The sequence below is a fragment of the Onychomys torridus genome, chromosome 3 (genome assembly GCF_903995425.1).
Source record: "Onychomys torridus chromosome 3, mOncTor1.1, whole genome shotgun sequence".
NCBI classification, from domain to species: domain Eukaryota; kingdom Metazoa; phylum Chordata; class Mammalia; order Rodentia; family Cricetidae; genus Onychomys; species Onychomys torridus.
In genome coordinates this window covers 159,623,883-159,649,518 of record NC_050445.1, presented here as the reverse complement: position 1 = coordinate 159,649,518, position 25,636 = coordinate 159,623,883, and the positions used below count along the sequence as shown (strand labels likewise).

General features: G+C 42.6%; 1 protein-coding gene across 1 annotated transcript in view; it reads left to right on the top strand.

The window, feature by feature from the left end:
* Window positions 1–25,636, top strand: part of Tmtc1 (transmembrane O-mannosyltransferase targeting cadherins 1) — a 220,369-nt gene that overhangs the window by 156,691 nt on the left and 38,042 nt on the right. The window contains 2 exon segments of the mRNA XM_036181071.1: window positions 180–293; window positions 20,349–20,492. Coding sequence (XP_036036964.1) covers window positions 180–293; window positions 20,349–20,492 — 258 coding nt within the window.

The window sequence follows — 25,636 nt, the reverse complement described above, 5'->3', positions numbered from 1 at the left end:
TAGCCAAGGCCTTCATTCCTTCCCTGTGTAGTCACTTATATCATTCACAAAATGCAGAAGCCTGTTTGGGATGAAAGCAGTGGACGTTCAAAGGCAGCTTCATAAAGCTGAGAGTAAAATACAAAAGGGTCTAACAACAGTATGAATTTTGTTTTCTTTCTTTTTAATATCCATTGTAGGTCTGGAGTTCAGACTCTGCCCCACAATGCAAAGGTGCATTACAACTACGCCAATTTCCTAAAAGACCAAGGTCGGAACAAGGAAGCCATCTACCACTACAGAACCGCCCTCAAGTAAGCACCACAGAAGGCTTTAAGCTATAACAAGTCCTGTTCACATTACCCTTCCCCTCTTAGGGTGTGAGGGTGGTCATTTCTCTTGACAGTGAACTCACCCTTGGAGGTAGGAAGGCTCTTGAATTTTGAGTCTCTGGGATCAGTATTCAATTCTGTCACAAATGGACTCAGTGCTGCTTATCCTTCCTATTGGTGGAAGTATTAAGGCAACTCCACGTAGTTAAAAGGGAGGTTTATTTTGGGGGTTAACTTACAAGTAAAGGGATAGGTTACAGGGTCGGGGAGAGGTGAAGTGCAGTCCAGCAGTGTTCTTTGGAGAACTCTGCTGAGTCTACCATCCAGTATCCAGGCTTACCAGGAACCGAGAGCCAGCACATGTGGATCTCATCCGGATCTCAGGTCTTGAGGGCTCCAGTCTCTGTCCACCTCGTAGGTGTGACAGTTACCAGAAGCCTCAGTAGGGGTAGTACTTTCAGGTCAGAGCAGGAACAGCTACCCTCCACGCTTTCCATGTTCAACATCTTGTAAAAAAAAAAATGAAATTATCATTGCTACACATAACACAGTGGGTGAAACTCAGCTGGATACAAATATGTAAAACTGGAGTTTCTTGTTAAAAATACACTGGTAAGTTTGGGGAGGAATACTTGTTTTAATGAGCTTTTAACAGTGTGTCTATTGAAAGCTTGGGGCCTCTCTCATCCCTTTTCTATGTGTATATCTGCTGGGGTGGTGCATATGTATGCACATGATATGGAGGCCTGGGATCCACCTCAGATGTCATTCCTTAGGCACTGTACACTTTGCTTTGAAACAGTTTCAATGGCCTAGAAATTGCCAATTAGATAAGACTAATTGGTCATTGAGACCTGTCTCAAAAAGGCCAAAATAGAAAAAAGAAGATATATTCCATCATAGGTACACATAAAGTATGCTTTGGCCTTAGTGGTAAATGTTTCCTGGTTTCTCATACATTTTTGAGTGGAGGAAATAGACAGTTAATCCATCCAACACTGTTGATGGGAGAAAAGATTTTCTACACATTTACAAATTTCTGCCAGCTTCAAATAGAAAAGTAGCACTGACCCTAATCCACAGCTGGGCCAAAGGTTTATATGAAGTGAAATTCTCTGGCAGTTGACTCCACAAAATTATGGTTGCTGGTTTGTTATTTCCGCTTCTTTCCTGTGAAACAACAAAAATAAATATTTGCTTCTAGAAGAAATATACACCCTGAATGGGGCATGACAATCAAAGCTTAAAACCAGTGCTGAAATTAGTGAGTTATTTAATGCTATCAACCTGGATCCCAGACATTTCATAAAATCTCATTTTTGCATGGACTCCTCTGCCATGGATTTTTGATAGATAGGAATGTTTTACTTTCCATTTTAAAATAAATTGTCACTCTTTGTGTTAGACAAAAAAGGAAAATCCCAGGACCATTCATCATCACAACAATTGTTTATCCTTGGTATCTGGAAGATTTCCCGTACTGCTATTCCTTGGTGGGAATTGCCTAGAGGGACTCAATTCATCTCCTACCCAATGGCTCTTCTCCTTCAGCTCTAGATTACCTCATGTTCTGTATTTACCACAGCAAGGAAGAGAGTGACTAGGGAAGCAGCAAATTAAAGGCAGTGGGGTCTGGAGTCAGCTCCTCCATCCCCCTAATGCTGAAATGAGCATGTGGACCCCACAGGCAGTGGGGTCTGGAGTCAGCTCCTCCATGTGGACCCCACAGGCAGTGGCATTTACCTGTTATGTTGGCATGGAGCGGGGAGTGGAGGGAAGCTGAGCCTGGTGTCAACCTTGAAGCACATCCAGTGACCTGCTTCCTTCAGTAAGGCCGTACCTCCTAGAGAGTCTCTAAGTCTCTCAAACAGCACCTCCACCTGAGGACCAGTGTTCACACGCCTAGGTCTGTGGGGCCATTTCATGTCATGTGCACACCACCTCAGAAACCTGTCTTTAAGTCTTCAACAAATGCTAAGCATGTAAGTGTGGCCATGAGGGGCAGCTTTCCAGTTCACAATTAATTTTGACACTAAATCCTGAGACTCTCATCTGAGAGAACCAGAAAACATGGGTGTATCTACTATCTACCTCCCAAGCTTTCTAACTTTCTGTTGTGTAGGAATAGATTCCTGCCATTTTGTGGCAGGTAATAGGAGGGAAGCTCAGAGACCTCCCAACAATCCAACTGTGCTGTTCCCACCTAAGAACTCCCAAGCAATGCCTTCTCCAGTATGTCCGGAAGAAGGAGGTGACCCTGCCTAAACAAAGTGTAGGAGATGTGGAATGGGTACTTGGTGATTTGTGTGTTTCTTGAGTATTGACTGGTTGTAAAGGTCAGTTAAAAACAAAATCATAATAAGGTCTCCTTCCCTCTTCTTCCTCCCCCTTCTTTCCTCCTCTTTTTCTTTCTCCCTCCTTCCCCACCCCACTTCTCTCCCCAGCCACCTTTTACATTTGATTTTGTAACAGGGTCTCAGTTGCTTAGGCTGATCTTGAAATGGCAATTTCCCTGCCTCGGCCTCCTGAATAGCTGGGATTATAGGTATGCACCACAGCCAGCCTTATGAACACTTCTTAGTATTTTATCTTGCCTTGAAATTTCAAATGTGCATTCATTCACAAGCCTTCTAGTAACAACAACAACAACAACAAAAAGTCCTTAAGAGCCTGCAGATTTAATTTTGCAGTGACAGTGCCCATATTTAGTCTTTACAATTTTGTTGTTTTAGAGTAGAATAAAAGTTAAAGGTACTTACAGTCATTTGAGTAGACTAGTTGAAATTTTGTCTTATTTTCCTCCAGTCTTTTACAGTTGCTTCACATCTAAATCAGTGACAATTTTTTGAACAAACCCTCTTTTTTAAATTATTTCTAATTTTTATCTACTTTCCTTATGTTTTCTTTCCACACTTATATTTTACCTGTTTGTAAAATATTTCAAGGCAGTGAATACTGTAAATAAAAAACCACCTTTATTAGACACACCTGAGTTTCAGCATTTACTTGGTTTAGAAGCTGTCTAGAGATCTGATAGTATAATTAACAGGCTTTTTGAAGTGCAGTCTTACTACAGGTGATAGTTATGGGATCTGCTTTTCACTGTTTAAATCCCTGCATGGTTAAATTCAGGTTGTTAAACCATGCTGGTCAAGAACCAGCACTTGGAACAGAGACTAAAGTTTGCCTGTGTCTGGTGGATCAGAAAGACTTCTGGCTGAGCAAGGTGATGTACACTTGAAATCCCAGCATGTGAGAGGCAAGGGCATAAGTGCCACTGGGAGTTCAAAGCCAGCCTGGTCTATATAGTGAGTTCTAAGCCTGTCAGAGCTACATGGTGAAGAATTGCCCAAATTCTCATTCCCACCTCCAAAGAAAGAAAGAAGGAGAATGGGGTAAGGAACAGAGGGGGAGACAGAGAGAAAGAGAGATGTAGGAGGACAGAGGAAAGGAGGTAGGAAGGAAAATTCCATGGAACCTACATTCACTCAGATGAGTCATCCCCTGACACATCCTATGTGCAGGATTCCATGCTGATAGAGGGGCTGCAACCCTCTGCCACTCAGGCAACTCTTTTTTACAAGAATGGCTTCATCTTAATCTCACAGTTAATTCAGCCACCATAATTCCAATAATGCAGTCAGGTGATATGCCCAAACTGAGGGCACTCAGGTGGACATTTTGACCAGGTTTATAGCATCAAACATGAATTCCCTTCCTGTGCAATAGGACTTAAAGTCAGTCCAAAATGATTGATTATATCCATAACTGCACATCTGACCTGCCAGGTGAGGCAGTATTTTTGTATACAGTGCTGTGTTCATCACAGGATAATTCCACTGGGCACTTTGAAAGCTAGCCTTCAGGGAAGAAGTTTTCAGATCAGTTCCAGCTTGATCTCTCTGTGTCCTACAACCAAAGTGTGTTGTATCTGCAGCAATAGGCTCTTACCATCTAGTTATGGTGGACAACCAGTAGCCTGGGTTTTTTGGTGGGGGTGCTCTGGGGTTTCCTGACCAATAACTCATAGGGAGATGTCTTAGTTACTTTTCTGTTGCTATGCTAAGATACAATGACCAAGGCAACTTATACAAGAAACAACTTCGGGGTGCTATAGTTTCAGAGGGTGAGTTCATGACCATCATGTACAGAGCATGGCAGCAGGCAGGTAGGCATGGTGCTGAAGCAGTGGCTGAGAGCTTACACCTTGATCTAAAAACACAAGGCAGAAAAAAAACCTAACTGGGAAACTGGGAATGGCATAGGCTTTTGAAACCTGAAAGCTCACCCCAGTGATTTACCTCTTCCAGTAATGTCACACCTCTTAACCCTTCAAGCATTGAAATATATGAGCCTATGGGGGCCATTCTTATTCAGACCATCACAGGAAGGATCCCACAATGGACCAGGCTCTTCAATATTGGATAACCAAATTTTCTCTTGTACAAAAGACATCTCCAGTGTGTTGGTTGATTTCCATTGTTGACTTGACTGATTAAGAAACACCTGGGGCATTGCTGAGGTACACCACTGAGTGAGGGTGTTTCCAAGGAGGTAAAACCTACTCTGAATGTAGCTGGCACCATTCTGTGAGCTGGGGTCTTCAACAGAATGAAAAGGGAATGGGAGGAAGCCTGGCTAAGCGCCAGCTTTACCCTTTGGGCAGGTACAAGTAAGCAGCTTCCTTTCCCCAGGCTTTCACCCTTCAGTTGCATCTGTCAGATGTTTCATCACAGGTGCAAGAAAGGGAACTGTTTGATTGGCTAACACATGGGAAAGAATTGAACTGAAATCTATTGCAGTTTGTTCAGTGTATAGACTTGTCAGGAGAACAAAGCCCATTGATGTAGTTTTTTGTATTTCCTCCTACACAAGATGACTGGAATTCTACAGGGAGGTACCATTAGATTGAGATAAGTGTCTGTGGGAAAACGAACTAATAGAGGAATGAGTACTGAAGAAGCATGGTTGTCATTAGAGTCTGAGGAAACCTGAGATGTCTAATTAGCTGCTGTTCTTGATGCCTCCAGTCTGTTCACATTATCTCCATGTAATTCCTTTAAAATTCTGCTGGAGTTTGGTCATTAAAAATCAGGAGTCAGCGAGTGTTTCTAAAAGCTCCTTTACAATCTGTGCTAAGGAAACATTTTAAATGTCTTTCTAGTGACCATAACACTATCTGCCTTGTGTCTCTGGAAAAAAAAAATCCCAATATTGTTTATTAACCAGGTTTAGCCAGGAGGAGATGGTTTCTTTGGCTGATGTGGCATTTTTATTTGTGAAATTCAAAAGAAATTTTCAATATCACAAGTAGGTACTTGAAATTATTTTTGTTTTTTTCCTGTTGATGAACCAAGAAGAAATTACCTTCTTAATCTACATACACATGTATAATACACACACACACATACACGCATGTACATATATTAGATACACACATGCATATATGCACATATATACACATCTGTATGTGTTATTTATATGTCTTATGTTCATAAAGTTTAAGGAATTAACTTTACTTTAGAAAAATACTGAATTTTAGTAAAATTGTGGCCAACTTATCAACTGAGTTTCAAAATGAAAGTGTCATTATTTATCTTCAGGCAAGCTCCATGCTTTCTGGCTTCCTTTTTCTCCCTGTGTCTCACTTTTGTTTAACTAGTTTGGATGAGGCTTCCCAGGAAATAGACTTCAGGGCAGAGGTTTGCATGCAGGAAATCCATCCAGAGCACTCTCATAAACTCAGGAAGGAAGCCGGGAACAGGATGGACAAGGGTGTGGTGATGCACTGAACTGCACCAGGCTCACTGACCCTGAGTATTTCTGCAGCAGGGCTGACCCCTCAGAGCTGTCATGAGCAGACATCAATCTAGACACCCCCTTACCACCAGGCACTACACCCCAGGTGTCTGGTGGAGAGGAGATGGGCCTTAGTAGCCCCCATATCCTGGCAGCTGGGAAACGAGTGCCTCCAAACTGAAGACATGCTCTAAACAGCACATACTGCTTCTATACAGGAGAGGTAACCCTTACCCAAAATGTATGGGACCTTGAGTGTTTCAGAGTTCATCACATTTTATCAGAATAGAGTTTTGACTTTGTGTTAATGAGGATGGTATTGCCACCTACTTCAAAAAGATGGCAGATCTCATTATTCCTGTAGCAGGCTAAAATAATGTCCAAATCACTCATCACATCGCATTCAGAGACAGATTCTAACCATAGTCACCTCTCCTACTGTTCCCCCTGTCACCCAGACCATAGGCTTGCCTTGAACTCGGAACAAGCCTTGGGCCTTAGCCTCCACACTACTGAAATTATAGTTGCCCACCACTGTCTTAGTCATGGTTCTATTGCTGTGAAAGGACATGATGATCAAGGGAATTCTTATAAAAGAAAGCATTTTATTGGGAAATCGCTTAAAATTTTAGAGGATTATTAATCCATTATCATCATAGTAGGGAGCATGGCTGCATGCAGGCAGGCATGGCCCTGGAGCTGAGAACTTTACAACCTGATCTACAGGTAGCAGGGAGGAAGGGAGGGAGGGAGGGAGGGAGAGAAAGGGGAAGAGAAAGGGGAACACACACACACACACACACACACACACACACACACACAGAGAGAGAGAGAGAGAGAGAGAGAGAGAGAGAGAGAGAGAGAGAGAGAGAGAGAGAGATTAGGCCTGGCATGGGTTTTTGAAATCTCAAAGCCCACCTCTTCAAGGACACACCTCCTCCAATAAGATCACACCTCCTAATCCTACTAAGCATTCAAATACATGACCCTGAAAAGGCCATTCTTATTCAAACCACCACATTTCATTCCTGGTCTCCATAGGTTGTTACCTGTACCATAATGCAAAATGCATTCAGTCCAACTTAAAAAGTCCCCATAATGTATGTCAGTCTTAACATTGTTTAAAGTCTAAGGTCTCTTTAGAGACTCAAGGCATTCTCCTAACTGTAACCCCCTGTAAAATCAAAATGAAAAAACAGATCACATACTTCCAACATACAATGGCACAGAACATACATTACCATTCCAAAAGGGAGGAAAGGGAACACAGTGAGGAAATACTGGACCAAAGCAAGACCAAAAACCAGCTGGGCAAACTCCAAACTCTGCATCACCTTATCTGATGTCAAAGTGTTCTTTAATCTCCAACTCCTTTCAGCTTTGTTGACTGCAACACACTTCTCTCTTAGACTGGTTCCAAACCCAGTCTACAGCTTTCTTTGGGAGGTATCCCACAGCTCTGACATCTCCAACATATTGGAGTCTGTTATGATTTATTATGCAGCACTCCCCCCAGGGTATCCCGCTTATTCAGGGAGACATGCTGGGCAGATGCAGCAGCCAGTGATACACAACCCAGACAATGCATCTACGTGGAGAGTTTATTATAATAGAGAGATAAAGAGGCGGAGAGACAGAAAGAGGGAGAGAGAGGGAGAGAGAGAGAGAGAGAGAGAGAGAGAGAGAGAGAGAGAGAGAGAGAAAGAGAAAGAGAGAGAGAAAGAGAGGGGGTGCACACCTCTGAGAGGAAAAGGCAGAAGTGAGAGAAAGGGGCAAAGTTTTTCTTTAAAAGGAGACTTTTACATCAGGACACAGGGTGGCCCCAAGGGGCGGGATCAGAGTATTAACAGGGTCTCTGAGGCAATCCAGGCTTCACCTTCATAGCTTCATTCAATGGCTGGTCTGGCCCTCCATTCAGGGACATCCCTGATGCATACCTAGCCTCAGAAGCTTTCCTTAGCCACAGAGGGAGATTCTACAACGTCTTCCTTGTATCCTTGACTCTAAAACCAGAACCATGTGGCTAAAGCTACCAAGTTTTGCTGCTTTCTGGGGCTAAACATAGCCACCTCATTCAATTACATTTGCATCAGCTTTCTGTTTCCCTTGATGCTTAAGCTTTTCTTTAATTCCTTTTTACAAGTTGGAAGCTTAGCTGGGTGTGGTCTTGCACTGAGGTCACCACTCCCTTTATTCCATCTAGCATCAGACCCTTCTTTAAACTTTGTATATCCTTGAGCACCAGACTTGTCTCCAACATTACATTTCCATGTGCTCCTTTGCTCTTAAACCATGCTTTGTATTTTTCTTTGTTCCTTTTTATTGTAGATCTGCATAAGACTTACCACTAATAATGTGACACAGACAATACTAGACGATTGAAATGATCTAACTTGCAATCCTTTCTTTAAATCTGTTTCTGTAGGGGCTGGAGAGATGGCTCAGAGGTTAAGAGCACTGACTGCTCTTCCAGAGGTCCTGAGTTCAATTCTCAGCAACCACATGGTGGCTCACAACCATCTGTAATAAAATCTGGCACCCTCTTCTGTATACATAATAAATAAATAAATCTAAAAAAAAAAGAGTTATCTATAAAAAAAAATCTTTTTCTGTAACTGTCTGTCTTAGGGTTTTTATTGCTGTGAAGAGACTATGACCACAGCAATTCTTATAAAGAAAACATTTAATTGGGGTGACTCGCTTATACTTTCAGAGGTTCAGTCCATTATCATCATGGTGAGGAGCATGGCAGAGAGCAGGCAGATGTGGTGCTGGAGCTGAGAGTCCTAGATCTTGCAGCAGGAAGTCAACTGTCACACTGGATGGTATCCTGAGCATGAGAATCCTTCAAAACCTGCCTGCACAGTGACACACTCCCTCCAACAAGGCCATACCCATTCCAACAAAGTGACACCTCCTAGTAGTGCCACTCCCTATGAGATTATGGGGGCCACTTACATTCAAACTACTATACTGTCCTTCACCTGGCACCTGTTGCTCTGTAAATGTTCTTTAATTGCTCCAATTTTAAACAACCCTGAACACAACAAGTCTATCTCTATTTCTTCTTCATCTGCCATGTAGGCTAGTGGGTCTGTTCTTTTTTTTTTTTTTTTTTTTTTTGCCTCTCAAGTGACACAATCTCCTAGAGAGCCACAACCTCTTCTCTGTGTCCTTCTGCTCCCTCAGACCCTCTTCTTGGGACCCCTGGGGCTGCTCTCTCCAATGTCAACAGCTGCTTCCCAGCAGATGGGCCTGTAGAATCACCTATTGGAGCATTTGACTCTCCTTATCTTCAGAGTGGACACTCTTCTTTACCTGGTTTGTTTTGAGCATGATGATACATGCTGTTGGTCTCCCTGATATTTCCTTAGACTCTTCTTCCTTTGACAAACCCTTAATAAACAGTGCTCCTACTCCTTTCTTCTGCTAGGCTTTCTTCTTTTGGGGTATTCACTTTGTTTCAGAGAACTTCCCTTCGCCTCTGTGTGCTGCTCAGCCCTCAGATGTATCTCTGCATTGACTGTCTTCCCTCTATTGCAGTCATGTGCCTGGCAGGCTGTAGGGCATTTCCACATCCTTCCCCTTGCACTGCACACCCAGCACTTACCTTCTCTGCAGATCCTGCCCATTTTCACTGTGTCTTGGTGAACTGTCTCTGATTCCCTGAGTTCTTTGGCTTTACTTTCTTTCCATGGAACACTGCTGCCACTCTAGTTGGCAGTGTGAGCCTGGGAGGAGCCTAAAACTGAGGTAGACAAAAGTCTCATGCAATAGTCAACTTTATTGGGAGCATCAGGCAATTTATATTCTGAGGGAATTCTGAGGGTTAGGCCAAATCATATGAGCAAAGTTCACTTGAGTTCAAGTTGTATCCAGTCACAGGACAAGGTCACATGAGTTTAGCTTGTACTTGTGCTTGGGAACATCATTCTGAATAATAATGGGTAAGATGACAAGTAATCTAAAGTAAACCTGCTCCTACTATTACACCCAGGATGGGCACGAAAGCACATTCCAAGAGCAACCCTGGAGGAACAGAGGTCACAAGACTCTTACTTGCTTGCAGTTTTCTCACAAGCTCTCAGAAATCTTCTCACACAGCTTCTTTCATGGACTGTGTTGTGTCTGAACATTGTTAATCCACTGGATGAGAATGAGAAATTTGAAGCAGGCTTTATTAAATACTGGTCAGGAATATAGACACTGACCAGTTCTATATCCAGGATTCCCAGAGAATGGCCCCGAATTATGTCAGGCACTTGCAAAGATAAAACCCACAAGACTGTGTACTTCCTCCCTTCATCCAATAGGACCACGCATGCATCCCAGCATACTTCCTGCCTGCACACCTCCCACCTACGTGTGATCAAGCACATCCCGTGCAGTTGGGGTGCCAGCCTTGTTTATAGAAGTGAAAAAACGTGACTTGTTATCCTACATAAACAACAGTCCCCAGCATTATAGGAAGTTGTCTGGTTTTGGGCAAGTGGGCCTTACAGGTTAGAGGAATTTTGGTTTTTAGATCTCTTAAGCACAGTAATTAAAACTTAAAAATATAATGCTATCCCTCACAATACTTTTCTTTCTCTCCCTGTTTTTGCCCCTTCATCAGACCCAGTCCCACCGTCACTGTCCCTCTTTATAAATCTTCATTATAGAATACCTTAAGGAACAAGGAGACCCCAGTCATGGGTTCTCCATACTCCCCACAGCTCACTGTTTCCACTTTTGCTGTCTGTTTCCTACTGTCTGGAAGCAAAGGCAGGTTGTTTTGCTGTTCTAGGCCTTTGACAGAGAACATGGCCCACTGTAGGTGCTTAATAAATACTTGTAGAGAGGAAGCCTGTGTAACAATGGTGTATAACATCTCAGTCACAGGACACTTTGTGACAGCCCCACCATGCTGAATGTGTTGGGTCAGGGTGTGGTGATATTGTGTTCCCCAAAATATTGTGCACCCTAATAAACTTATCTGGGGTCAGAGAACAGAACAGCCACTAGATATAGAAGCCAGAAAATGGTGGCACACACGCCTTTAATCCTATCACTTGGGAGGCAGAGATCCATCCAGATCTCTGTGAGTTTAAAGCCACACTGGAAACAGCCAGGCATGGTGACCCACGCCTTTAATCCCAGAAGTGATGGCAGAAAGCAGAAAAGTATATAAGGCATGAAAACCAGGAACTAACCTGGTTAAGCTTTTAGGCTTTTGAGCAGCACAGTTCAGCTGAGATCCATTTGGATGAGGACACAGAGGCTTCCAGTCTGAGGAAACAGGATCTGTTGAGGAACTGGCGAGGTGAGGAAGCTGTGGCTTGTTCTGCTTCTCTGATCTTCTAGCATTCACCCCAAGAACTGGCTGTGGGTTTGGTTTTATTAATAAGACTCTTTAAGATTCATGCTACGTTGGGGTCTCACAGTAATGGTGGACAGACCATCAAAGTCTATTAAACCAGAAGCAAACTTTATTCCAGAAAAATTAAAAACAAAACAAAACACTGGGGCACAAAAGCTTATCAGCTAGCTGAGACCACAGCCAATGTTGGAATTCTGAGGCTGTGGCAATGGAGGCAGGTACTGGCCCGCTTTTATAGTGTAGGCATGCTAGGAGTTATATAGGAACATCAGGCATGGGATGCTAGAAGTCATGTAGAAACAACTATTAAAAGTTAACTTTGGTCCAAGCAGCTGTTGGTATAAGGGGCAAAGGGGCTAACAGTTAACCCTTGGCTTTTGACAGAGGAGCTGGCTGTAAAGCAGACAGCCATTGTTAGCAGTTAACCTTTAGAGCTGGTGATTGTCAGTTTTTATCTCTTAAGCTTATAATTTTATATTTCTATATTTCTGGACCCTTCAAGTGTTGCTTTTCAGAGAGCGGTGGGCAGTGAGGGCAGAGTAGCTCTTCCTGGTACAGGGCTGATCTGAGTATTGCCAGATACTTCCCAGCCTGCCTGCTTCCAATTATGTGCCAGTGATGATCCCCATTGGTCAAGATAGACATTCAGAATATGTGCCCTCCCCGCCCCATGATCTCTTTAGCTGAAAGTTGTTGGTTAGGAATACAGACATGTCTTCCTGCTCACTGTTGTCTCTGAGTTAGCTCACTAGCCAGTATGTGCTCATGCTAAGAAATGTCATTACAGCAAAGACCCAGGAGCACCTGAACCTGTCACTCAGAAGGCACACAGCACTTTGCATGACCCCCTGACCTTGCACATGGCTTTAGAATTGGTCTAGAATTGCATTTAGTGTGGAACAAACAGGAAAAGCTTTGGAAAATACTGCTGGGCATTTCAATTATTCCTACTGTGAAGAACTGACAGTACCTCTACATTCTCAAAATGGAAATGGTTCCTTAGCCTTAGCATCTGAGAGGGCACAGCACAGGAAGGACAGATGTATAGGAGCTGGTTTAAATGTTTGTTCACTGGGCTGGTGATAGAATAGATGTTATTTTGACTGATAGGAGCAATTCAAAGGCTCCTAGAGGCAATGAAGAGGGTGAGTGGTGTGTGTGTTTGTTCATGTGTAGTAGATGTATTGTGATAGGAGCAATTCAAAGGCTGCATATCATGATAAGAGCGTGGAAGTGCTGTGTTCATGGCGGCAGCTGGCAGTGTCTCCTCCCAGCCTTCTACTTCCCAGAATTCTCTTCTCTCTTGTCCCGCCTATACTTCCTGCCTGGCCACTGGCCAATCAGAACTTTATTTACACAGAGCGATATCCACAGCACTTCCCCTTTTCTTTTTTTTTTAAGGAAGGTTTTAACTTTTACATAGTACAATTACATATAACAAAACAATTATCAAGCAAGAATTACAGTTACAATATTAAAGAAGATATCCTATCTATCTTATATTTGTGAGTCTAAAGTTTTATATCTAACTTACCTTGTATCATAACTGAGGAAATTATAACTATCTAGTCTTCAACCACATCGAAGACCTCAGAAGGATATAATATTACCTGAGAACCGGGAGAAGGATATAAGCATTTTTCAGGAGTCTTGCAAGAGTAGACAGAGACAGCTGGCAGCCTGGACAGTCACCTAATGTTCCTTTGTAAAGTTGGGGCATTTGTCTTCAGCCCACAGGGCTAGAGTCTCTTGGTCACTTCTCTCAGTGTCCTGTAGAATGTTTGGCAGTTTCCTCTGCAAAGCAGGAAACTGAAGGGCCATTTTGTCAAGCAAAGTTTAGTGGTCACCTTCCTATGGGTCCTGCATGTCCAGTCGATCAAGCAGTCCAGGCAAGAACAGTTTCTTGCCCAAATGGCTATTTTTGCCAAGGTGAAGATAAACTCCATATGAAGTGTCTTCAATGCCCATCCTCCTCTCTGAAGTAAATCGGTGCTGTCAGGAGCAGACATGTCTCACTGTCCAGAAAGTCTAAATTTTAAAAATATTTTAAATGCCATATTCTGAAGGTCTTTGAAGTATTTGAAGATTACCTATCTATCCGAAATATCTTTATGTATACCCAGAAGACTTAACTAACATGGCTATGAGTATGATTATCATAGATGATTAATTATTAATCTATTTTTAATTATCCATTACAATTTTAAATGAGCTATACAAACATAATACCTGAAACAAGAGTAGAAATATACATACAATATAACAAAATTAACTTTAAGTTTATATCAATAGACTAAAATCTATACCAATGTAAAACATTTTAAATGAGTTGTTGCTCTTTTAGAAGTAAGTTCATTAATCTACCCTTTCATCCTATCATATATATATCATATCCCCTTTTTATCTTTAGAAAGAGATTGTATTTATAATCAACCTGTTTTAAATAAAATAGTGGTTTTTCTCTGTCCCACACCAAAGGGCTCTTCTGATTTGGGACACAAGAATCTCTTAACCTTTTCTTTTAGCAATATGTCTGGGTTTAGAGAAGGAGTGAGCCAATTCCATCTCCAAAGCCAGCTTGATAATTTTGGGAATGTGGGCGTAGTTTCTCTTACTACTTCCTGCTGGAGGGGGGGCGCTGTATCTTATGGGGACACAAAGAAAATTTTAGGATTATAGAGTAGTCCATTAGGGTGAACCTCTGAGCCAGTTGCCTTGAAACCATTCTGGATGTCAGATCATCTGGGCCATGGTGTCATCGGAGACCTTTCAGGTGGTCTTGGCTGATCAAACCTGATGTATCTTAATCTGGAACAAATCCACAGCCTCTGGCTTTCTGTGGAAACAAAAGCAGAGACTCTTTTCCAAAGCAACATATCCTTATATCCAAATTTTGAAGTCAAGGTACCTTTAAAATTTACATATTTGTTTAACTCAACAGTTTTTACGATCAAATCTTTTTGTGTAGTTAAAAATCCCAAAGACAAGACAAACCAGATTCTCTGTGTAATATCCATCTTTGTAAGACTGAAACACTGCTGTGGCTGATGGCTCCGCCCACCTCAGCTTTGCAACATGGTGGTGGTACAGTTTACTGCCAGCTCTGGGTCTGGAGCCATGTGTACCATCAACTATCAGAAGCAGTTCTATCAAAGCAGCGCATAGCCCAGAAATCTTTAACTAGCAAAGGCTAAATCCACCACGCAGCAGAGTAAAGTGCCGCTTGTAGACTCCTCATTCCCGCCACACTGCAGGTCAGACGCACATGCCAGGAACCCGGCATAGTAGCTGAAACCGGCAGGCTGCTGCTAACTTGAGGGAGACAACTAGGAAGCTGTTTTTAGCTCTGTCTTAGAATCTTTTTTCTCAGGTTTTAGGTGGAAATTCTTGCCAACACATTGGGCGCCATTTGTAGTTAGAGTTTTCCTGCCTGGTCCAGTCAGGACAAATCTGTCTCACCTGCCAGTCCCACAGTCGCTCAGACCCAACCAAGAAAGCACACAGAAACTTATATTGCTTATAAACTGTATGGCCGTGGCAGGCTTCTTGTTATCTACTTCTTCTATCTTAAATTAACCCATTTCTCTTAGTCTATACTTTGCCATGTGGCTTGTGGCTTACCAGTGTCTTTACATGTTGCTTCTCATGGCGGCAGCTGGCAGTGTCTCCTCCCAGCCTTGTACTTCCCAGAATTCTCTTCTCTCTTGTCCCGCCTATACTTCCTGCCTGGCCACTGGCCAATCAGAACTTTATTTACACAGAGCGATATCCACAGCATTCATGTGCGTGTGTGTTCACCCATGCAGGTGGGTGTGGGGGCCTAAGGTTAAAGTCAGGTGTCTTTCTCCATTCTCTTCACCTTGGATTTTTTTTTTTTTTTTGAGACAGTCTCTCACTGAACATAGAGCTCACTAATTGTATCAAGTAGACAGCCAGTAAGCCTTAGGAATGCACCTGTCTCTGCTCCCCAAAGACCAAGTTTACAGACATGTGCAGCCATGTCCAGCTTTTTGTTTTATTCGAGACAGGGTTTCTCTGTGTAGCTTTGTGCCTTTCCTGGATCTCACTCTGTAGCCTGAGAGGGCCTTGAACTCACAGAGATTGGCCTGCCTCTACCTCCTGAGTGCTAGGACTAAAGGCGTGTGCCACCACCGCTAGGCTTCCATGTCCAGCTTTTACATGAGTATTGGGGAATCCCACCTCGGACTGGCATGCTTGTATGACAGGGACTTTACCAACTATCTCCCCAGTCTGAGAGTGATGCTTTGATGTGAAGGAAGGAGAGCCCCAGCCTGGCATGTGATCACCAGGGTCCTGCATCTGACCTCAAAGTACAGTTGTGATGATGAATGTTTTTATGTCCATTATCTCATTCATTCACACAGAAACTTTATAAAAGCAATTTACTCACACACATACCCAGCATCATGCAGTTGACATCTGTCCCCTAGTCCAGTATTTTCCCCATGGACCAGTTTCCTGTTCACTCTGCCACTCAATCCGAAGTTCATCACTCTCATCCTAGGCTCTAAGAAATATGGGTTGTTCAAACCATTCCTATTGAAAAGGGAAGAGAAGTGTTAGTTCAGTAGATTTCCCAACCCTTAGAAGTGAAACCTCTGGAATCAAGACAATACAACCATTTACAAGTGACTCATTTCCTGAGGGCTTGGAGAAAATGTTTTCACTCTGCACAGCCTCAGCCAAACCCCTGGGTGGAGTCCCTCCACAGCAGCTCTGAGGTCACTGAGGTGAAGGAGGTGAGAGGTCCTATTCAGCCCCTAAGGCTTTCTTCAAGGGATCAGGAGCCCAGTGCCAAAAATAAAGCCACAGTGTAGGTTAAGTGCTAGTAATCATTTCACAATCAAAGAAGCAAACTGGAAAGATCATCAGTGTCACCTAGGCCTGCTGGTGACAGGATGATTGAACTGATGGCACAGAAGGAACCAAGCTCTTAAAATATGCAGAATTAACAGTCTGTCCATGTCTGAAGGGAAGTTTATTTTGTGTATTTGTGTATACTTCAGCCCAGTGAAATTGAGCTTCAGTTGTAGAGGTAGAGTTTTCCTTTGTGATAATTTTTTTTCTCAACTGGAAATAGAAAATAAAAAACCAATCTTAGCTAGCCTCAAATAAATTAATGTGTGGCATGAAAATCAGACACTTGGTAAGGTGTGTATGGCTCTGGAAGGGAGTTGCAAACTATAACACATAAATCAATGTTATTTGAACAAGAAAATCACTGGTAAGGTACTAAAAGGGTAAAAACTTACCTCTTAAATCCTTAAATTCTTAACTTTTAAATTTTAAAACACATGAGTAAAGCAAACTATAAGCCCAAACTTTAATCTCAAACAGCTATATCTATGGGCCTTTACAGACAGGGCACAGTGGGCAAGAGTTCTTGATGAGCAAGCATGATGACCTGAGGTCAGATCACAGCACCAATGTAAAAAGCCAAGTATGGCTGTTCATGCCTATAACCCCAGTACTGTGTGGGTGGAGACTGGATTAGTGGGGCTTGCTGGCCACCAGCCTAGCTCCAGGTTCGGTGACAGACCCTGCCTCTAAGAAATCAGACAGAGAGTGATAGAGCAAGACACTAAGCATCCTCCCTGCACAGACACATGAACACACCTACATGTACACACATATGCACATACAAACCTTACAAACAGAAACTCATAAAGCAGGAGCTCGCTTCTTATAGGCTACTGAGTGTTGTTGACTCTAGCTAGTTCCCATACAATGTGTGCTTCTTGAAGAGATAATGGTATAAACTGAGGACATGACCGCTCCAAGGTATGGTGAGGGGAAGGTTTTTATTGTAAACATGAAGGAGAGTATAGCCAGAGCCATCTGGAAGTGTCCAGGGCAGGGAGAGGAAATAGCAGACAGAACATGGCCAGCAGAATAGACTTGTTCATGAGGAGAGAGAGAGAGAGAGAGAGAGAGAGAGAGAGAGAGAGACAGAGACAGAGAGAGAGAGAGAGAGAGAGAGAGAGAGAGAGAGAGAGAGAGAGAGAGAGAGAGAGAGAGAGAGAGAGAGAGAGAGAGAGAGAGAGAATCAAGAGAGGGAGACAGAGAATAAAGGTAGGGTACAGGAGACCAAGGAGGAGGGGCTAAGAGAATGTGTGGTAGGGTTATGAGGGAATGTGACGCTAGGGAAAGGAAGCCCATGAGTTGGAGAGGTTTAGGGTAGGGAATGAGTGAGAAGAGCCCAGAAGAGCCAGGGTATGTTAATCCCACCAGTGGAGAATAAACCACTACTGTGATTTTAAGCCAAATTTGAAGCAAGTTTTAATTAAATACTGGTCAGGTTGATGGACTTTCTGGCCAGATCTATCTCTGGGTTTCTAGAAATAGCCCCAAGTCACAGTATGCAGGAGCTTAAAAAGACAAAACTCATGATTCACCACATTTCCCATGGGGTCTAATCAGTGGTAAGCGCACATCCTGACGTATTTCCTGCCCACATGTGATCAAGCATGTGAGACACAGATGGGTCACATGAACTTGCCTTGTTACCTTCCATAAACAACAGCCTCCAGCATGTCAGGAAGTATCTGTCCTTAGGCAAGGGGCTTCAGAGGCGTTTTTGTTTCATGGATCTCTTAGGCACCATAATTAAAACTTAGAATGTAAATTTGGTTCTCACAGATGCCAGCAAGGACTCCTGTTATTTTTATCTAAGTTACTCTATCTATCAAGAAAGACTCAGGAGTCAGATATTGGGGTGAGAACCTGCTAGCTCAGAGAATCTGAGAAGCAACCAACTGACCTTCCTTTTTGGCTGGAGACACAGCAAGAGAGCCTCTCTTCTTCTCTAAGTCCCTCCTTACTCCTTCCTGTGAGTCTCTCTATCTGTATTCCTGGGTCCTCCACACTCTCTATGACTAATTCTTGTCAACTAGTCTCTGGCTCCACCCCGATCCAAGGTTGATTTTATTAACACAGTCTCAGAGTGTCACAGTATGATTAAATAGCCCACACCAGACTCAATAACAGATAGAGCCTGGTGACCAGCATGTGCTTGGTATCCTAACAGCACTACAGATAGCCATTTGTGTGAAGTTTCTTTTGGACCTAACAGTCATGATGATTTTAAGATGTGTGTGTGTGGAGGGGGGATGTTTTATAGTAAATAAGTATTTCTGAAGCCATCCTTTTTACATGTTGCATTGATTCACTTCCCCCTCTGAAAACTGGTTCCTATTTGGTCATAAGTTAAGTGACTTGCTCAGAGGAAATAATAAAAAATATTCTAAATAGAAGCTCTAATTCATAGCAATTCATTTATTTGCTGAGGGTTGAGTGACTTGTGTATTATTTGGGAAAACAAAAACAAATGGATCAACAGGAATAATTTGCCTTTTTAACACCTAAGAAAACAAGTGTTTCTGGTGTGTGTGTGTGTGTGTGTGAGAGAGAGAGAGAGAGAGAGAGAGAGAGAGAGAGAGAGAGAGAGACATCTGCTGCTTTAGCTCATTTTTCCTAGCCTCCTTTTCCTCAATGGTAAAGCATTACACAAGGAATTTTTAAATGAGGTGATATATGAGAAAATACTTCAAAATGCCATTTACATTAGCACATACTGGGGTGAGCATTGTTTTGGCTTTTCTGCATTAAAAGTCAACCCTATGGGTAAGTGACAGGTGGAGGAAGCCTTCTAGCCTGCTAAGTGTCCATTCCAGATTGGTCAGAAAGGGCTGACTGTGTGGTGGGTCTACCGTATTGAATGGAAGACAGAATTGACCCCTCCCTCCCTTAATGTGTGGCCAATTTAGTTTGCTGATACATATGCCACCTGCTTTTTGTTTCTTTTGAATTTTAGGAAGGCTGGCTTTTACTTCATTGCATGCTAATTTTTGTGTCTTAACTGTTTTAAGTTCTCAGGATTTTAAGAACTGTATCAAGCCCAGTGGGAGGAAAGTGAGGGAGAATGGAGAAAGAGGGTCAAGGTCAAATACAGTTGGTTTTACTCTTTGACTCTGGGGGCCGCCACCCAGCTTCCAAATAAATACACAGAGACTTACTCTTACTTATGAATGCAGGGCCTTAGCTTGGCTTGTTTCTACCCAGCTTTTCTTAAATTATCCCATCTATCTTTTGCCTCTGGGCTTTTACCTTTCTCTATACCTTTCTTTACTTCTTACTCAATCTCTTTCTGTGTGGCTGGCTGACCCCTGGGAGTCCTCTCCTTCTCCTTTTGCTCCTTCTATTTATTCTCTCTGCCTGGCCACCCCACCTATTTCTCTTTCCTGCCTTGCTATTGGCCATTCAGCTCTTTATTAGACCAATTAGGTATTGTAGGCAGGCAAAGTAACACAGCTTCACAGAGTTAAATAAATGCAACATAAAAGAATGTAACACATCATTAACTAACATTCCATAACTATCAAGTGTTTCTTTTCATGAGGAAACATGTGATTGCCACCCTTTCTTGGTTGAAGCAGTCTTATTAGGTTCTGATTCAAAGATATTTGAAAAGATCCCTCCCTGAGAGGGACCCCACACCAGCTGAAAACACTGAACAAGGAACTGGTAGCTGTGTGACCTCAACAAAAAGTTCCCACCCAGGGCAGGGAAGATTCTTTGGCAAAGGAGTGTAATCAGCTTTTGAGGGACTGAAATGTTTTTACTCTTATAGATTAACATTTTATTTACTTTTGCAGTTTTGGGGCTTATTTACTTACACATCTGAGTTTAAAGGTTTTGCTTTTTGCTATATTTATTTAGATACCTACAGCTGCAAAAGCACTTGGCCTTTAGATATAACACAGACATCCCATTACAAGGAAAAGCTCGGGGTTCATTTGGGCTGTGGCATGCTTGGGATGCCTGTTTAGAAGTCTAAGTTTAACACTTTGATTTTCTAGGCTGTACCCACGCCATGCAAGTGCACTGAACAACCTTGGGACACTGACAAAGGACATGGCAGAAGCAAAGATGTACTACCAGAGGGCACTGCAGCTCCATCCACAGCACAACCGCGCGCTCTTCAATCTGGGGAATCTCCTGAAGTAAGGAGAGTGGCTTCTGCTGGCTGGGTAGCCTGGAGAATTCCAGAGACCCTTGTTTCATTGTGCTACCAATGCCTCTTCCTAGGGATGAATAGTTTTCACACTTTTGTTGGCAATTAATTCTATTTCTTGTTAGTAAAAGTTATATTTCTCAGAATGTCTTTCTGGGATCAGCCCATGGATTGTCTGTCACAGGGAACAGAGAAGGGTTACATAGTCAAGAAAACTTAGCATGTGCTGTGTTACAAAGAAGGGGATGCTACAAAGAGCTTTGCTATGCTTCTAGTCCCTTGTGAACCTTTATGAAGGACTCTAGGGGGTACAACCATTCCAAGACCAGCATTCCACAATAGACCCAGGAAAGCAGGGTTCTCTGAGGGTAAAATGAAGGGCCTGACCAGGGTTCATGCTCAGTGTGGATTAAGGTTTAAAAAAAGACAGGCTTGTTTGGAGTTAGACTGATTCTCAGAAGGGGCTACAAAGATGGCTCAATGGTTAAAAGCAGGTTCTGCTCTTGCAGAGGACCAGAGTTCAGTTCCCAGCCCCCACTTTGGGTAGTTCATAACTGCCTGTAACTCCAGCTACAGAGAATCTGATGCCATCTTCTGGGTTCCACAGGCACCCACACATGTGTGAACATACACAGACACATACACATAAATAAAAAATAAATCTTAAAAAATAAAATAATAACATATTAAAACACATGAGAAAGGTGAAGTCTAGTTACTGAGATAGCTAACTAGCTGCTGGCAGCACTTTTATTTCACTTTAGAACCTCTGTGAACACTGTGACTTTGTGTGAAGCTGTAAGGACTTTAGTTTGAGCGTTACTAGAGTGTCTATGTGTACTTTGTTTATGGCTCACTGAGTGGGTAGAAAATAACACAGGTATCTTCTTAGGTAATTGGCTTCTATAGCACTAGTTTCAGTCTTTTCAATGAAGTTTTTTTTTTTTTCCCCTCCTAAGAAGCCAACCTGAATGGCTGCCTACAGAGTCAGATTCCTTGTCAAGAATGCTGTCCAGAATTCCGTGCTCAAACTGGACAACATAGCTCTGTGGCAATGGTTCTGTGCTGTTTCCTCCTGCTGGGGACCAAGCTGAAGATGTTAATCTTCCACCCAGTCTGTCTCCACTGACCTCCTCAATAATTACATCTGAGTTAAAACTATACGAAAGCATGCTTTAGAATGTAGTGATGGCTGCTTTGCAGTGAGGAAAGCAACTGACTTACCAGCATAAGGCTTTCCCCCCTCAGTAAAATAAGTTATCACCCAGATCAGTAGTATAGCTTTATATCCATGTAAGACTAGAATGGTTTCTGGGGCCTTTTGTTTTTAATGGTGCTCTTCCAATGAGACCTCAGTGTGAGTGGAGAAGAGGAAATGAGGATCCTAAGCAGTGCCATGCATAGGGAGAAGCAGCCATGTCTTAGTGTGAGTCTTAGAATCTAGTGAATGAAAGCATGTTAATAGCTAACATTTGTGTAGTACTTTCTAACTAACATAAGTTATAGATACAATCTACTTGTAACATGTGTGTGTGTGTGTGTGTGTGTGTGTGTGTGTGTGTGTGTGTAGCTGTACTATGTAATTCTTAAAACAACCTGAGCTGAGAGGGTTAGCATCTTCATCTCATTTTACAGGTAAGGAACCCAAGGCTCCTCCAAGAGCTATGTGACCCTGACCTAGGCTTGTGACTGACCCAGGACTGAACTCTGCACTTTGACTCCTTGTCCTGATTATGCTACATTCCTATTTTTCCTAAATAGTTCCCCAGCCTCAGATTATATAACATAAAGCTGTGTAAGAGCTTGCCTTGGCCCTGTGTAGACTTCCTAATAGTCTTTCTGAAGGAAACAGTTCAGTTTGTTTTCATCATGTGGAGGTTGCTTGCTGAATGACAGAGGAAGGTGGTGCAGAAAGCTGCAGGGCTGCTCTACATTTAGATGGATCTGAGCTAACCTCTGCTTCCCCTAATGGCTTTTGGGCCAGGAGTAATGAATAGAAATCAAGAAAAGGGTGAGAATGTTGCAAATGTGGGGTAAAGTGCCACGATTTACTGTTTCTTCAACATCTGTGCCCTGGTCCTCTCTGGAGTCAGCTTTTGAGTTATTGCAGTTTGCTTTATAAAACCATGCTTCTTTCTGTAGTGTAGAGTGTAATGCTCACTCTTTGCATATGAGCAGCGCAGGTCACTCACCATTTCTATTTAATAAATGAGGACACTAAAGTTTGAACCACAGAAACTTTAGTCCTTTTAATTCAGCAGCCCTGACCACTGCCTCCTAGTGGCGCATGTGGAAAGTGCCAGCCTACTGTAAAGTGGCCACCAAATGCCTGGTAGGAACTGTCTGAGAACTGTGTATGTAATGTCAGGAAGTCATATTTTAAAACATATAAAAATTAACTTTAATCATATCTTTAGTTAAACCCTAATATGTCTAAATTATTGTTTTAGTGCATGATTAATATTTAACAATGGTATAAATCTTAGCATAAAACATTGAAGATATGAATGAGATGACTTTCTTACAACAAATCTGTGAAATCTAATATATATTTGACACTCACAGCTCATGTCATATCAGCTATACTTCAAATGTGCAATAACCACATGTGGAATGGTTTCTCTCTTGGCCAACACTGACTTTTACTAATAACCTTGACTTTGAAGGAAACACAGGTCCTTTGTCCAGGCCTGAAAGTCTAAAAATGAGAAGTTTCTCTGCCAGAAATGCCAGCCAGCTCACTGCATGCTGCTCAGATTCTTGGAGTTATATGACCCCTGCTTCAGCAATAGACTCTGAGGGTTCCCCACCATATGTGGTCTCCTTTGAGCCATGTCTTGAGACTTTGAAACTTCTCGGTTGTGAGTCTGTTCAGCATATTATGGTGGAAGACTGAGGAGCAGCCCCCAATTCATATTGATTAATAATGGCTTTTCTTGGGACTTAAATATCAAGATGGAAAAAGGAAAAAGGAAAAGAAAGAAGCAAGAAAAGCTTGTGATTTTTATGGGCAAAGATTGCAGAAGTCCCAAGTGTATCAAGAAGGCACAAACAGAATATTTAAGGTCAGGGTATGGGGAAACATTTATGTGAATGCATGATTAAAATAGATAGTTATGTTTGTTAATAAAATGAAAAATGGGATGTAAGTGCTCATGTCATACCTCTGCCCATTGCTGCAACAACCTTCCATTGCTGTTAGAGGATGTCCAAAGTGTTTCTCTGAATCTTCGATGAAAACAGTGACAGAATGTTCTAGAATGTCCATCAATGGAGCTGTGTGATAAACTGAATGGCACTGTGTGTTTTATCTTCTTTAATCAGCTCCTTCAGAATGAAGACCTTCTAAAGACTGTTAAGGCATAGAAACATAACTATTATTTTATAAAAAACTTAAATGTTTGGGGCATACTTCCTCACACCATCTTCATTGGCCACACAATGTTTTATGAAAGGACATCTGTATGTGCATAAGATGTTTTTCAGCTTTGTTTTCTTTTGAGATGGAATTTCACTCTGTAGATTAGATTGGTCTTGAACTCATGGCAGTCCTCCTGCCTCAGCCTCCTAGGTCCTGGGATTTCAGTCAAAAACCTTCACTTTTTAACTTCATCACAAAATGCCAGTTTAGTGGGTACAGGTGTACTCTCCCTGGCTGCTGCTACCTTGTGAGCACATCAGCTATGAGTGGGCAAGTTATGGTTCTCCCTCTTGGCCTGAAATCCTCCACTCACTGCCATAGTTACCTATTTGTAGTTAGATGACTTCTGTCTTTATCTCTAGCCCTAATTCCTTATGCCTTTCCCTATCACATGTGAGCCTAACTCAGCCTGCCTTTCTGCAGACCTTCTCCGGCTTCCAGAGCCAGCTCAGCGTCTCGTGATGCCCCCTGCATCTTCATCTCCAAACTTCACAATATTCTCTATGCTCTTCCAACACTGCCGTCTTGAGTACCAGGCAGTAGTTTTCACTGCTCCGCAATCTCTGCTGCCATCAGTAGTGGACTTTAGTACCTGCCATCCCCTAGGTTCTGTTCATCCTTCTCTCCAAGGCTGTTCATCTCCACTGTGCTTGGGTACTTTCCAACATGTCTGTGCCACTAACTTTCTAAGAGTGCAGGTGTTTCCATTCTATAGTTCCTGGATTCTGACCTTTGACCTTTGGCCTCTTACCTCTGCTTGCTTACCTTTCCTTTCTCCCACTCTCTTCACTCCTACTGACCTTTATGAACTGTCATCTTGTAGCCCTTCTCTGTCTCTCTTCTGTAGTCATTTTCTTTCCAGACCTTTCTGTTATCAGACCTCTGTGATGAGCACAGTTGTCCCCTTAAACCACCTTACTGCTGGCCTGTTCACAACTTTGTTAGATGCCCTCTATTAAATAGGTCGTATGACATTATTTTGCTCCTTTATCCAATACCTAGTCTTCTTCACCTCCTCTATGGACTTGGGAGCACTTGTGCCCTTTGCATCGGCACAGTGTCCAAATGTTTCAGCATTCAGGATTTCCTGCCCCTCACCACTCATTTCCATTCTGCTGTCCTTGATGAACCCAGACCCAGTGAATACTGACCAGTTGTCAGTGTGTGAAAGACACCTGCCAGACCACATCGACTGAAGCCCTTTGTAAAGCTTAAAGTTAAACTATTCTAGTTCATAGGATATGCCCCATTTCCACTCCCCTCCATTCAACAGCCAGTGTCTGTCCAACAGATTTATCTGGGAAATGAGAACGTGTGCTATGACCCCTAACTGAGAACACAGCAGACTGTTACTGTACTTCTGTGAACACTGACCCCACAACTATGCTCACACCATGATTCCTGGCTCTTAAATCCTTAGTGGAGTTCTCAGGCTGTGATAAACACAGTCCAGGCCAGAGCAGAGTGCCACAGGAAGCAGTCTTAAAGGAGCCCAGGGCTTTGTTTACATTCTCTGGAAGGATTGTCATCTGCTTTCCCTGCACAGATATTTCTAGGAAAAGATAATGTGCCAGGCCTGACTGCCTTGTCAAGTACAAGAATTTTCAAGACTTTCTAGCCTGCATTCTCCTCTGTGTGCCTTTGCAGTAGAGCTACTCTCAGCCCTGAGGGAGGTGGCTTAAGGAAGGAATTGTCCAGTTAATGTCTAAAGG